The sequence below is a fragment of the Oryzias latipes genome, chromosome 3 (genome assembly GCF_053564925.1).
Source record: "Oryzias latipes strain Hd-rR chromosome 3, Olatipes_Hd-rR_3.1".
Classification (NCBI taxonomy): domain Eukaryota; kingdom Metazoa; phylum Chordata; class Actinopteri; order Beloniformes; family Adrianichthyidae; genus Oryzias; species Oryzias latipes.
Window position 1 is genome coordinate 15,149,560 of NC_136239.1, and position 13,984 is coordinate 15,163,543.

A 13,984-nucleotide genomic window follows, 5' to 3' on the forward strand; every position below is an offset into this window, starting at 1 on the left:
CTGCGCCACTTTGCTAGCTTGCCACACGCACGCCATTCAAAATCTACAACTTCTAATTCCAACATTTTTTCCACAGTAGCTTGTCATTGATGCCCAAAAAGTTTCGAGACAATCGTTGAAAATTCCAACGACAAGTTTACGTTTGAATCTGCCAATAAAGGTAATATTTATCGAAAATTCAAGATGGCCGCCTTTTCCTGAGGTCAAAGGTCGACAAAACTCCAGAGGTAATTGTAGACTTATGCTACGGACATGCGAGTCAAATTTCGTGAAAATCGCTCAAAAAAAAGTTCCTTTTTCCATATTGTGTAAAAACGCGAAAAACTCAAAATGGCCGATTTTGGCACAAAATGGCCGCCAAACCGTAGGTCGTGTTGCCATCACGTAATGATTTCAAAACTTTCTTTGGATATACCCGACAAAGTTATCTGGGTTTCGCTAGCCGATTCTTAAAAAAAAAATCCGAAATTTTTTTTTTTAGCCGAGTCAGCACTTTTTTTTGCGATCGTTTTTTGTTTACCACGGACACATTCCTTAATGGATTTTGTCTTGTGTGACATCATTTTGTTCAGTGTGGGCCAGGGTATCGCATATTTCATTTTCAGGCTATTCCGATAAAATATGTGCGAGCTAGCTAAAATGGCGACGGTTGCGAATTCGCCACGCGCACGCGTTTCAAATTCTACAACTTCTAATTCCAACATTTTGTCCACAGTAGCTTGCCATTGATGCCCGAGAAGTTTCAAAAAGATTGATAAAAATCCCTAGGACGAGTTTTCGTTTGTATCCGTTACTAAAGGTGCTTTTTTATGAAAATTCAAGATGGCCGCCCCTTGCCAAGGTCAAAGGTCAACAAAACTTCTTTGGTAGTTGTAGAATCGTGTTTGTGGCATGTGTGTGCAATTTCGTGAAAATCGCTTGAACAAAAGTGTCGTTTTCCCATATTGTGAAAAAACACGAAAATCGCCATTTCTCTGAGTTCGCCACAAAATGGCCGCCAAGCCGTAGGTCGTGTGGCCATCCCATAATGATTTCAGAACTTCTATGGGATATCTCCAACACGCGTGTTTTGGTTTCGTTGCTCTAATTTGAAATATTTTTTTTTGGCCCCATAAGCGATTTTCGGCCCATTCATTTTTTTTACGGGAACGCTCGCTGTGATGTCATCGACTTCGGGGGGGTGACGTTCTCTTTGCCGAAAATTCATTTTCAATTTATCCCAGATGTGTGCCAATTTTGGTGAGTTTTCGGGTATGTGGCGGGGGTCAAAATTAAGCTCAAAGACGCCGTTAGTGTGCAAGAAGAATAATAATAATAATGAAACGAAGCAGAAACAATATAGAAGTTTTTGCAGTCAGGTGGCCTATGTATTTCAATGCGGCCTGTCTTTTACTATAGGCTGGGCATGTCTGTTTGGCTTTAAACCCGTCTTTTGAGGGCTTTTTTGGGCTTTTTTGTGCTTTTGTCGTCATTTTTGCGACTACAATTTTTACGTTTTTGCGTTGGTGTTGTGCGTGTGTGTGTGTATTTTTGTTGCGTTACACAATTGTCGTGTTGTTTTGTGCTTTGGGCGACTTTTGACCCCATTTTTTGGCGTTTTGACGCGTTTTTTTGACGTTTTGGACTTTTTGAGTGTTCGACCCTCGTACCAGTTACAATATGGTCCTTGCAGTCTATGACTGCTGCGGGCCATAATAATAATAATAATAAACTTTATTTATATAGCACTTTTCGAAATCCAGATTACAAAGTGCTGTACAGTTAATATGAGACAAAATCAGTGTTAAAAACAGTTTCCAGTATGGAGAAATAAAACCAGCACACATATGAGATGGTGATAGTGGTTAGAATCAATAAAATAGATAAATCAGTAAAATCAATAAAATCAATAAAATACAATGTTTAGATTTAAGAACCAATAAAATCATTAAAAGCACACCTGAAGAGGTAAGTTTTTAAAAGAGATTTAAATACTGGTAGGGACCCAGCGAGCCTGATCTCTTCAGGGAGACTGTTCCAGAGTGTTGGGGCTCTTACAGCAAAGGCCCTATCTCCCCTGGTCTTCAATCTAGATTGTGGGAGTGTTAAAAGGCCTTTTGCCAAAGATCTAAGATTGCGACCAGGTACGTAAGGAGTGAGGAGATCGGCTATATATTTAGGGGCCAGACCACAGAGTGCTTTAAAAGCAATCAATAAAATCTTAAAATCTATTCTAAAACGGACTGGGAGCCAGTGCAAAGACGCTAAAACTGGAGTGATGTGGTCTCTCATTCTGGTTCCAGTTATGAGTCTGGCGGCAGCATTTTGGACTAACTGGAGTTGATACACACTCTGCTGTGAAAGGCATGTGTAGAGTGCGTTACAATAGTCCAAACGGGAAAAAATGAAAGCATGAATCACCATCTCAAGACATTTTTTTGATAGGAGGGGGGTTATCCTGTATAACCTATGTAGTTGCCAGAAACAAGATTTGACCACTGATTTAACATGTGTCTCCAGATTAAGATCAGTATCAAAAATCACCCCCAGATTTCTGCAGCTTGAAGAAACATTGTTCGATAGAGACTCCAATTTCGAAGCCACACCATGTCGGGCCTCAACTGAACCAAAAATAATCACATCAGTTTTGTCCATGTTCAACTGCAGAAAATTTTGGGCCATCCAGGTTTTAATATCAGCAATGCAGCTATTGAGATTATTTAAAAGACCAAGGTCACCAGGTTTAAAAGATAAGTACAGTTGCGTATCATCGGCATAAAAATGAAAATTAAGGTTATGTTGGCGTATTATCTCCCCCAGTGGTAACATGTAAATTGAAAATAGCAGAGGTCCCAGTACCGAACCCTGGGGAACGCCACATGTCATTTTCACCTTGGATGAGCAAAAATTGCCGATGAAAACATTAAAAAACCTGTCCGATAAATAAGAATAAAACCAGTTAAAAACTGTGCCAGAAAACCCAACCCAAGATTTTAAACGTTATAATAAAATGGAGTGGTCCACTGTATCAAATGCTGCACTGAGATCTAAAAGAACTAAAATCGATATTTTTCCTGAGTCTGCAGCCATTAAAAGGTCATTCATTACTCTCAGCAAGACAGTCTCTGTGCTGTGGTTGGCCTTAAACCCAGATTGAAGGGTCTCAAATAATCTATTTTTATTTAAAAAGGAAATTACCTGCTCAGCTACTAGCTTTTCCAGGATCTTAGCCAAAAAAGGTAGTTTTGAAATTGGTCTGTAATGCTCAAAGCAACTTGGGTCCAGGGAGGGTTTTTTCAATAGTGGCTGAATCATAGCAGCCTTAAAATCATCTGGGACTGTGCAAGTTGAAAGAGATGTGTTCATTAAGAACAGTATGTAGGAGCTAACAGATCCATATATTTCTTTAAAAAATCTAACTGGCATAATGTCCAGAGAGCAATGGCATGGTTTCATTTTATAAACAATCTCAGAAAGAGTGTTGGGGGAGATTGCCTGAAAGTCTTCAAAGATCACTGTGGGTCTTGCAGGTGGAGTTGGCAGAAAAGGAGGTGACAGAGATTTGGTAATGGATATCTGAGACCTAATGTTAGAAATTTTGTTAATAAAATGATTTGCAAATTGCTCACAGATTACTGGGGAAGTCGGTAAATTGCTAGTATGTGGGGCTTCACTTAGCTGATTAATGACCTTAAAAAGTACCCTGGGATTATTTCTATTGGTATTAATTAATTGTGAGAAGTAGTCTGATCTTGCCTTTTTCATTTGACGGTTAAAATTATTCATGGCGAGCAATGCCAGCTTAGACAAGGAAAACAAAGACCAACTTGGATGTAGTTGTCTACAAGTGGATGCATCGAAACTGATGAGAGCAGCACTTTAAGCTTCATTTTCTTCATGTATGTCATCCACCATAAGAAAAATGCTACAAGAACCTGTTAAAAAAACAAAAAACACAATTTTCACCAGAATGCATCTTTAATGAGTCATGTGTAGCAAGCATGCCATTGTTTTTTTTTTCACGTACTTCCAAGTACTTGGCATCTTAAGTGTGCAGATGTGAATGTAGCCATTGTTTGTCACTTGAAATAAGTTAAAGGAAATACAGACTAGAATAGAAATTACCTTTACTGATTTCAATACATTGATTTGTTACGATAGTTCAAATTTCTCCAAATTCCTAACATCATTATTATTAATATTTTATTTTTAGTTTTTGGTCAGACCATTAGTTACAGTAGCTCCAAGTTAGCTTTCTTGTATTTGTATTGATGAACGTCTATATTTGATGAACCAATTCTCTCTTTTTACTGTGAAAATGGAATGCCATATTTCAAAACATGGAAATCTCAGAGGCTGGAAATATTAAATGTATATATTTTTTGATTCTGAGTCAGAAACTATCCATAGGAAGTCCTCTGTTCATTTAAGCTTTACTTAGGTTTCAGGGATTTGAGCCTTTAGGTGCTGGAAGTTCTAAAATGCAAAATGCTTGAACAACAGTGCGGATATTTTAGGCAGAATTTATTTATTTATTTGTTTCATATAATAAATGATGATCTTAGAATGCTGATCATAGATAAAACACTCCTGATGACTCTCCATCCTGCTGGGCTGCTCCCATGCAGCTGTTGGAGGTTGTTCTGTGTGGTGTCCAGCCGCTTTCCCCTCTCTTGGAGGTGCTTTGCCAAGTTGTCACGGCAACCAGAGGTTTCTTCAAGCAACTTTTTCAAAGTTTTGATCTCCATCTTCTGCTTGCTGGTTACCTCACAACATATAAAAAAGAAAAAATTTAGAATACTGGGAATGCTGAGAATATAGTGTGATATTTCAATTGGAGAAATTGGGGGAACTTCAGCTTTCTGCTGGGTCAGGTGGATAGAGACAGAGAATAAAAGAACTGCATCAAGATGAATCTCTTCAACCATACCTTAATCAGGTGGACGTTTTCGTCCTGGTAGTACTGCAGCTCCATCCTTTGGATTTCAAGGTCCTCTTTCAGGAGCTTGTTCTCAGTCCTGGACTCAGTCAGCTGTTGCTGCAGAATTTCCACCTGCCTCTGCAGATCTTTCAAAAAAGAATTCATGTCAAATCCATTCACATTTTACTTTCATAAAGTTCAGCCCATTGTTGTTTTCCCGCATCAAAATAATCCAAATGCTCCAGAAATAATACCTCTTGTAGGTCCAGCTGGGCTCCTTTCAGGGATGATTAAACGTTGAGACACGTCATCAGGGCTCTCTTCACAAGGATCCCGGTAAGAGGAGGAAGAACTGGACCAACCGGATCTGTCCGTGCTGTAAACATCTTCCTCCTCCTCCAGCTGGCGTACAGGGAGCTGGTCCACCCGGGTCTCCTTCTTCGTGCCACTTTCCATCATGTTGATGTCGCAAAAAAACCTGTCAAGTTCAGCAAAGTGATGTTGACACTAACTGGTCGCTAGACGGAATGAAGATTTCCCAACGTTTGAAAGGTTTTAGAAGACGCTGTTGTCATGTTGTCAAAAGTGTTTCATGTTATCATTTAAAACCTGTCGATAAAGGTTTATTCATTTTTATGTCGATAAAGCTTCCGACGTCCTCCACGTGATGCCGATGACGTCACTTGGTTGAGGGGGGGGGGACGATTGAGTCCAACTTATTTTAACTCAAAGTTTATTTGACCGGAAGGCCATAAAAAGAAGTTCCTGTGAAGTGACAGCCATCAGTCTGAACCATCAACATAATCCAAGAATGAATATTAATCCAGATAAATACAATAATGACTCTGGAAATGACAATGACCACGCCCCTACCTGATATACACCTACCTGGCATGCCCCGCCCACTAGAGATTGGGTTTCTGGGACCTGAAGCTTTTGGATCAGTTCATTTCAATGAGCTGTTTAAAAGACTGGCTTGTTTGGCTTATTAAGAATTTTATCTGTCTGTCAGTGAAAGGCTGAGGATGGAACAGTCAGAAACTCTTTGGCTGATGTCTCTGCTCAGCTGATCTATTTGCTCCTGAATTTAGAAGATACATCTTGCGCTTCATTGGTCTCTTCCTTCTGAGTCAAAAGTCAACAGTGTTCAGGTAACATGTCTCTGTTGATATGTATTCCACCTGGATGACAGAGCTTACTTCAGCCTTGCAAGAGGTCCAATATTGAGATATTTTTCTGCAGACAAAACACTGAGACGGGAAGGAAAAGAACTGGTTCACACTTGGGACAGGGCAGCTTCAGGCAGATGACCCGCAATATTTAATATATTACTTTTGTACAGACAATAGTTTTTATTCTAAATAAGTCATTGTACTAAAGCTTCCAAACTGGGTCAAAGCATTATTTTGTTGCTACAGATGGTCGTAATGGAAGGTTGATTTTTTTTCACTGAGCTTGTTTACCTGATAAAACCCTGGTCTGTTGACTAAATGGATGTGGAATAGTTTTTGATGACTGGGCTGCACCATCAAGACACTGTTTAGTGACACTTCTGCTTCAAATGAACACATTCTTCTCAAAACTGTAGAACCATAAGGACCCAAAGCTAAACTCCACTATATGATGTAAGTTGTTGAAGTAGTTGAGAATTTCTACTAGTAACCCTTTAGTTATCAGTATTATGATGGATTCTACTTGTTGACAAAACTACTTGACATTTTTTCAGTGTTTTCTATTATTTCCTGGACATGTAGCTAATGATGGACACATTAAGCCTAAGATCTTTGAAATGACAAATAAACTTGGTTTATTTTTGTTTACTTTCTTAATCACGCATTTCTAAATGACATCTCTAAGTTAATACTATTAGAACCAAAGAAAATCCTCATTATCATTCTTTTATTTATTAATTGAAACAAACGGTAGAAAAACAAATGTAGGACAAAGATAAAGAAGATAACCCAAGTAATCCTGTTAAACGCCATTTATGACTTTAAAAAAATTGTTTTGAATATTTTTTTAATGCAAAATAGAATCATTATTTGTAACCACTTAACCTGGTGTTTATTTTTTTCATTGCAGCAATTTCAGGTTGTTCAGCTTATATGGTTTGTTTTTGTCATTCTTTCTGCAGTTGTCGAAAAAAGGAGGTAGTTTGCTGTTGACTTGTTGTTGTTGTTTTTTTCCCTGTAAGTCAAGGTTAAAAATAAAACATGAAATTATTTTAACCTTCACTCATTTTGAAAATAAAAATCAAAGTATTTAACTTTCCTTTTGGTCCCTGTGAAATAATTTTACAAGATCTAAAAATATTTAACCGTTGTAAAGGGGGGAAATGTATGTACTTATACAGTTTCACCACTAGATGGCAGCAAACTGTCATCCATGGAGTTCAGCCTGTGGCTGCAGAAATATTTGCCCACTAGAACCAGACTTTATGTATGTATTTGTTTCAAATTCTAAATGTATTTATCACCAGGAGGGGGAATGTTAGTGTCGTCACTTTGTCTTCCAACATGACAGCGATCTAAAACAAAGGGCGCTCCTGATGAAGAACTACCTTCAGAAGACCACGCTGAACGTTTTTGATTGGCCTGCACAAAGCCCTGACTTGACTCCTATTGAAAATGTGGGATGGACTCAGGGGCGAGTTAGAACATTTTGTATGGGAGGGCGAGACGGGGGCAGGAGATTTTGGAAGGGGACCAATGAGAACAGCAAAATGAATGGCCATAACAAATAAAATGATCACAAAGATGTATTTCCAACAGTTGGAACTTTTTACAGATTTTATACTTACAGTTTGAAATATTTACACATAATTATTTATAGTTCTAGTTCACAGTCTTCACAATGTATTCAGGGAGCCTCTTGAGGTGGTTGAAAAATGTCCTCAGTCTCCCTGATGGTTCTTTCAACCAGCTTGGCTCTGGCTCTGGTGGATTTTGAGGAGCGTTGTTTTTAGGTGTATAGTGCCTCCTGATCCGGCGCTTGGGGCTCCTGCCAACATGGCTGCTCTTTGAAGACTCTAACAACAAACACCTCCATCTCAGCATCTTTCAATGTGGGTAACGTGTTCATATTTTCCACAGAATTGCTGTGATTAGGAATTGCTAATCACTAAAGCTTACCTGCAAACTCCTGAGGATCTTCTTGGAGCTTTTCCTTCAATAGATCAGCTGGATTGATCTTGTCCAGGCGTTTTTCTGGAGGAAAGGAGCCCTCCACTGGTCTGTCACAAAACTGAAACCAAAAAATGTTTAAACCACCAGTAAAGTAACTATAGGAAACATTTACATCAACCATTACTGTATTCCTATTACCGTGGTAACGGTGCTTCGTTGATGTTTGCTGGTTTCAGCTGCAAAGCGGACTCGCTTGGACTTGCGTGATGCAGACTGTGGGATGAGGTCATCTCCATCCGTCTGCACCATCTTGTTTGCTAAAATTGGAAATGGAGTACAAGTCTTAGACCACTGATCAGAAATAAGACATTTCTGATGCTACAGTAAATTAGATTAGTTGGGCACCTTTTTTGCAAGTTTCTCCAGAGAACTTTCTGGAGGAAATCTTAATCTTCTCAAGTTTTTTCTGCTTTTTCTGTTTTAGAGAAAACAAAAAAAGTCCAAATGAATTACAGAGACTTGTCATGTCTGTCTGTCAGTGAAAGGCTGAGAATTGGAACAGTCAGAAACTCTCGGGTTTACCTTGATGTCTCTGCTCTGCTGATCGATTTGCTCATGCAATTTAGCAGAATCAAATCTGAGTAGAAAGGTCTCTGCTTCATGCTTCAATTGTTGAAAGTCGTTCAGGATTTTGTTGATTTCAAGCATTTCCTCCAACAACTGCAGATGTGAATGCATGGATTAGTACAGCAATAAAATCATTATTCCACCTGATCCCCCTCCATCACATCTCTTCTTCCTCACCTCTATCTTCCAGTTCTTCTCCTTCAGCTCCATGGTGGTCTCATCCAGTTTCTCTGTGAGCTCCTCCAGCTTCTCCATCTGGCTGGGCTGCTCCCTATGTTGGAGGTTGTTCTGTGTGTTGTCCAGCCGCTCTCCCGTCTCTTGGAGCTGCTTTGCCAAGTTGTCACGACAACCAGAGGTTTCTTCAAGCAACTTTTTCAAAGTTTTGATCTTCCTCTTCTGCTTGCTGGTTACCTGACAACATATAAAAAAGAAAAAAGTCAGAATACTGGGAATGCTGAGAAGATAGTGTGATGTTTCAATTGGAGAAATTGGGGGAACTTCAGCTTTCTGCTGGGTCAGGTGGATAGAATACAGAGAAAAAAGGCCTGCATCAAGATGAATCTCTTCCAGCATACCTCAATCAGGTCGACGTTTTCATCCTGGTAGTGCCACACCTCCATTCTTTGGGTTTTAAGGTCTTTTTTGAGGAGCTTGTTCTCAGTCCTGGACTCAGTCAGCTGTTGCTGCAGAATTTCCACCTGGCTCTGCAGATCTTTCAAACAAGAATTCATGTCACCTTTCATCATGGAAAGAGTCGATCTTGTCGCCAAAAAAACAGTCAAGTTCAGCTCAGTCGTGTTGGCACTAAGTGGTCGCTCGACGGAATGAAGACTTTCCAACATTTGCAAGGGTTTAGAAGACACTGTTGTCATGGTGACCATGGATCCGGAAAATAAACAACTCGAAATGTTCTTGTTATCGTTTAAAAACCTTACGATGAAGGTTCTCCGTCCTCCACGTGACGCTGATGACGTCACATGGATTTGCGGAGGAACGATTGAGTCCAACTTTTGTCTTCCAAAGTTAAGGTGTTTTGGCAGAAGATGTGTGATTTTATTAATGATGAAATTGATTCTTGTTTTGTCTTATTTTGTAAAGATGTTTTGTTGGGTCTAATATCAAAAAATGTGCAAAAGCTGCTTTTTTTAAAAATCTTTTACTAATTTTGGGTAAATTCCATGTTCATAAATGTAAATTATCTGGTAGAAAACCTTGTTTCACTGTATTCCTTTCTGAATTAAATCAGTATATCAACAGTATTTGAAATTCAGAGAAGCAAAAAGCAATCAGAACATTGTCTGTATGTGATAGTTTCAGTATTTTCTCGTAGAGTTTAGCCCCCTGGCTTTTTTCTATCCCTATTCTTGTTCTTCTGTTTGTTACAGATGTGTATTTGATATTTGCAGTTGTGTTTTTTATACCTAAAAGTACATCCTTGTAAAATGACATAATTTGCAATAAAGTTGATTTAGAAAAAAAAAAAGAGTCCAACTTTTGACGGGCTAATTTTGTACATAACATTGAATAGAAAGAAGTCTGGTCTTTACCATAAAAATCATGTTTAACCAACAAAGTCAAAGAAATCTCATTTATCCAGCAAAGCATTACTTATCCAAATTTAAAGTTGACTTAAACACCAGTTGTACTTTCTACAAGAAGAAACCAGAAACATGCTCTCATTTATTCTGGTCTTGTGAATTCACGTACAAATTATGGAAAAACATGCACAAATACATCACGGACTCTATTTTAGCTGAATTTCAACTCTATTATAAAAACATCATGTTTGGTTTTCATAATTTTGAACAGAAAGATCGTGATGCCTCCTTTTGTTTTAAAAAAATGTTGTTATTCATGCTTACATTTCATTTTAACAAAAGTAAATTTGCTATGAAAAAACAGAATTCTTCCAACTGAAACTGGAACTGCAGCAATATTTAAAATGCATTTCTGCTTCAAAAAATACAAAGCCTCAAAAACGATTAACATCATTAAATAATTTGGATTAGTGTCATAAATTAACTTTTATGTTTTCTATTTTTTTCCTCTTTTCCATTTTTATAGTTACTTATTTATTTCCTTCTGTGATTGCTTTATTTGGTTATTATTGAATACCTGTTTGTTTAAACATTTTTTATATTACCGGTACTCATAATTTGGCTCTAATGGTTAAGATTTTAAAAAGATCAAAGCAAAGTTGTTTTGTATTTAGAATTATCTTTTTTTCTTATATTGAATGTTTATAAATGTTGTATTTTTGTATTGTATTCTACAGTTAAAAAATTTAAAAATTAAAAAATAGTCCAAATTTAGACGAAACGCTGTAAAAAACATGTTAATTTGACCAGAAAAACAACAAAAAGGGAAAATTGTTCCTCTAAAGTTTACTATTATGCTTACGACAGCCTTAACTCAGCACGACAGATAACAGTAGGGACATTTTCAAAAGCAATAGCTTAATTCACCAAACATTACATCCCCTTTTCTCAGTCATAAAATAAAAACAAAAACAGTTCACAATAACAAAATAAATGGCAATCCTAGTGCATCTTGTAGTTTTTTTTTGAAATAATTTAACCCAATACATCATAAACAAACTTTCCAGCTTCTATTAACTAATCTAGGAAGGAGAGGTTACCAGCACATCACTTCCATCACACGTCTGCATTACATCTGTTCCTGACTACAACCTGGCACTAGATGTAGCCAAGTCCACTTTATCAGGAAGCTTCACTGCTCTGCCTCATCTGATGCGATATGGTTTGCTCCCTTGTGGTGTAGAACAGTGGGGAACCACTGAGGGTAAGGATGGTAGCTCTGATGGGCCAACTGCATACTGCTCCTCCTTAGCTTCTGGTGTCCCTGCAGACTTAAGTCTCTGCAGACTCGAGTGGTGTTGTCCGGTTGTCCAATAATGCAAGATATTTATCCGTTGCTTTGCTCCACATCAGTCTTTTAACAGTTTGTACTGCCCTTTCCGCCTCACTATTGGAGTGTGGAGTGTGTGATATTTTGTGTTGGTTTCTATAGTTTGGTAAAACTCCTTGAACTCTGCTGATGAACTCTGTGGACCATAATCTGGTTTTAGGATGGCAGGGATGCCATGCCTGCCAAACTGAGGTTTTAGTGCCTCAAAAGTGCGGAGGCACTTATATTTTAGTTTGTCTGCTTCAGTGCATTTAGAATAATAATTCACAAGTACAATGTAATGCTTATCCTCGTACTCAAACAGATCAACTACTTCAAAGGGTAGTTCGGGTGTTTCAGTTAGCATTAGTGGTAGTTTGGGGTATTGGTTTTGCACTTTAGAACACTTGGGGCAGTTTTCTGATCATATTTTCAATCTAGGCGCTCATGCCTGGCCAGTATAATACTTCACGTGCACGCTGCTTGCTTTTCACCATTCCCAGGTGGGACTGGTGTATGAGAGCCAAAGCATGTCTTTTTGCATGGTGGGGGGACCACACCTTTGTAGACGTTGCCATCTGTTACCACTAGTTGACTTCTTGAGTCCCAGTATGGCTGCACAGGGGTAGGTCCCTGTCGTCTGTTGTACAGCCAGCCATGCTGAATGACCTGTTGGAGAAGACTCAGTTCATGTCTGCATGTCTGCAGCTCAGTGTATTTCTCTTCACTCAAAGACAGAAAGTTGATCATGGAGACACACTCCAGACCTTCTGTCTCTGATGTGTGTCTGACAGTTGAACTCGAGACAGTGTGTCCGGCAGTTCCATATCCTTGCCTCTTCTGTATCTGACTGTGATGTCATTCCACTGAAGTTGCAAGCGCATTCTTTGGATATGCAGTGGTGTGGACAGCAGCGGCTTTTTGTAGATGTCCTTGAGTGGCTTGGGGTCATTGAATACTGTGACATGTTTCCTCAAAACATAGTGGAGAAACTTGGTGAAGGCATGGACAATGGAGAGCATTTCCTTTTCAATCTGCTCATAACGCGTCTCTGCATCTGTTATTGATCTTGATGAAAAGGCTACTCGCCGGTAGCCGAGTACCAGCACAGCACCCAGACCGGTGCTGCTGGCGTCACAGTATATTTCCACACATCGTATTTCGACACATCGAAGAATTTCAGGGGAGGGGAAAATTTCAGGGGGTTGGGTGCAAATATCCTTGAGCTTCTCAAAGGCTTGTTGCTGCGCTGGCTGCCACATGAATCCCACATCTCTTTTTGTAAGTTGCCTTAGTGGCGTGTCGGATTCACTGAAGTTCGGAACAAACTTCAACAGATAAGTCACAAATCCCAGGAATCGTCGGACACCTTCCTCGTCTGTAGGGGGCGGCATGCGCCTAACAGCTTCAGTTTTCGCTGGGTCTGGTTTTAGCCCATCAGCTGTTATTAAGTGTCCCACACAAGGCACAGCCTATTGACGAATGTGGCATTTGTTAAAGTGTAACCCTTGTGCAATCCTAGGCACTTTAACTTTGGGAGTGGGGTCATCTAGACCCACTAGACAGTGCTCTGAACCTTTTTTCTTCAATGATTTGTGATCTTCACTGGTGTCCATGGATTACATGAAATCTTTCCACCTTTATCCACCTTTGTCATGGTAGGGAGAACAGGTCAATACAAGGGTGGGGTCATCTAAGATAGCACAAGGGTTAACTTCAAGTTGTAACTCGTAGCTCGGCGCACAACCTGCTCTAGTTTTTTGTTGTGTTCTACAAGTGTTGGCGCTGCTATGAGGATGTCATCCATTACACCCGTGGCTCCACTATTGCCCTCTAGCATTTAATCCATGATGCGTTGGAATATCTCAGGAGCGCATTTGATGCCAAATGGCAGTCTCAACCACCTGAATCTCCCAAAGGGTCTGTTGAAAGTTGTTAGGAACGACGAAGGCTCGTCTAGCTCAATCTGTATAAAACCTGACTTTGCAAATAAGACCGAGAATACTTGACACTGTGTGTCCTTCTCTCTCACAATTCTCATCTGTGTTTGTGTCATTTCAAACTGTTGAGGGGTTTCTATACCTTAAGCTAGTGTCAGCCCCTCACCTTTGTCCAGAAGTCTTTCCAGGACACGTATGAAGTTTTTGTTGCCATACAGACATGAACCGATAGGGGAAATGTATGTACTTATACACGTTAACCACTAGATGGCAGCAAACTGTCATCTATAGTGGACAGCTTCTGTTGAGGTTTTTTTTATTTATTTTTTTTTATTTAAATGACTGAGACCAAATGACTGTATGATCTTTTTGTGTCTAAAGTTTTGAAGCATGAAACACATATTTAGTTTTTTTAAGGCAAAAAAAACCCAGATCACACAATGAAATTACATGATTTTCTTTTCCAAAAACATCAATACTACAAG

The 13,984-nt window shown here is 39.1% G+C and overlaps 2 protein-coding genes across 3 annotated transcripts; both read right to left on the bottom strand.

Moving 5' to 3' along the window:
* Window positions 1–4,486: 4,486 nt before the first annotated feature.
* On the bottom strand, window positions 4,487–5,578 carry LOC101167351 (uncharacterized). 2 transcript variants are annotated; one of them, XM_011487984.1, is made up of 3 exons: window positions 5,155–5,578; window positions 4,910–5,046; window positions 4,487–4,737 (listed from the first exon to the last, which is right to left on the bottom strand). In XM_011487984.1, the coding sequence occupies exons 1-3, from the start codon at window positions 5,357–5,359 to the stop codon at window positions 4,696–4,698; spliced, it is 384 nt and encodes a 127-aa protein (XP_011486286.1). In that variant the 5' UTR covers window positions 5,360–5,578; the 3' UTR covers window positions 4,487–4,695. The 2 variants fall into 2 exon arrangements, with proteins under 2 accessions (XP_011486286.1, XP_004066923.1); XM_004066875.4 differs by having other exon boundaries at window positions 4,487–4,745; window positions 5,155–5,540.
* Window positions 5,579–7,659: 2,081 nt separating this feature from the next.
* LOC101167603 (uncharacterized) lies at window positions 7,660–9,551 on the bottom strand. The gene is made up of 7 exons (XM_004066876.5): window positions 9,228–9,551; window positions 8,830–9,063; window positions 8,608–8,745; window positions 8,431–8,500; window positions 8,224–8,342; window positions 8,032–8,143; window positions 7,660–7,928 (listed from the first exon to the last, which is right to left on the bottom strand). Exons 1-7 carry the CDS (start codon window positions 9,531–9,533, stop codon window positions 7,735–7,737), a joined length of 1,173 nt encoding a protein of 390 aa, XP_004066924.3. The 5' UTR covers window positions 9,534–9,551; the 3' UTR covers window positions 7,660–7,734.
* Window positions 9,552–13,984: the final 4,433 nt, after the last annotated feature.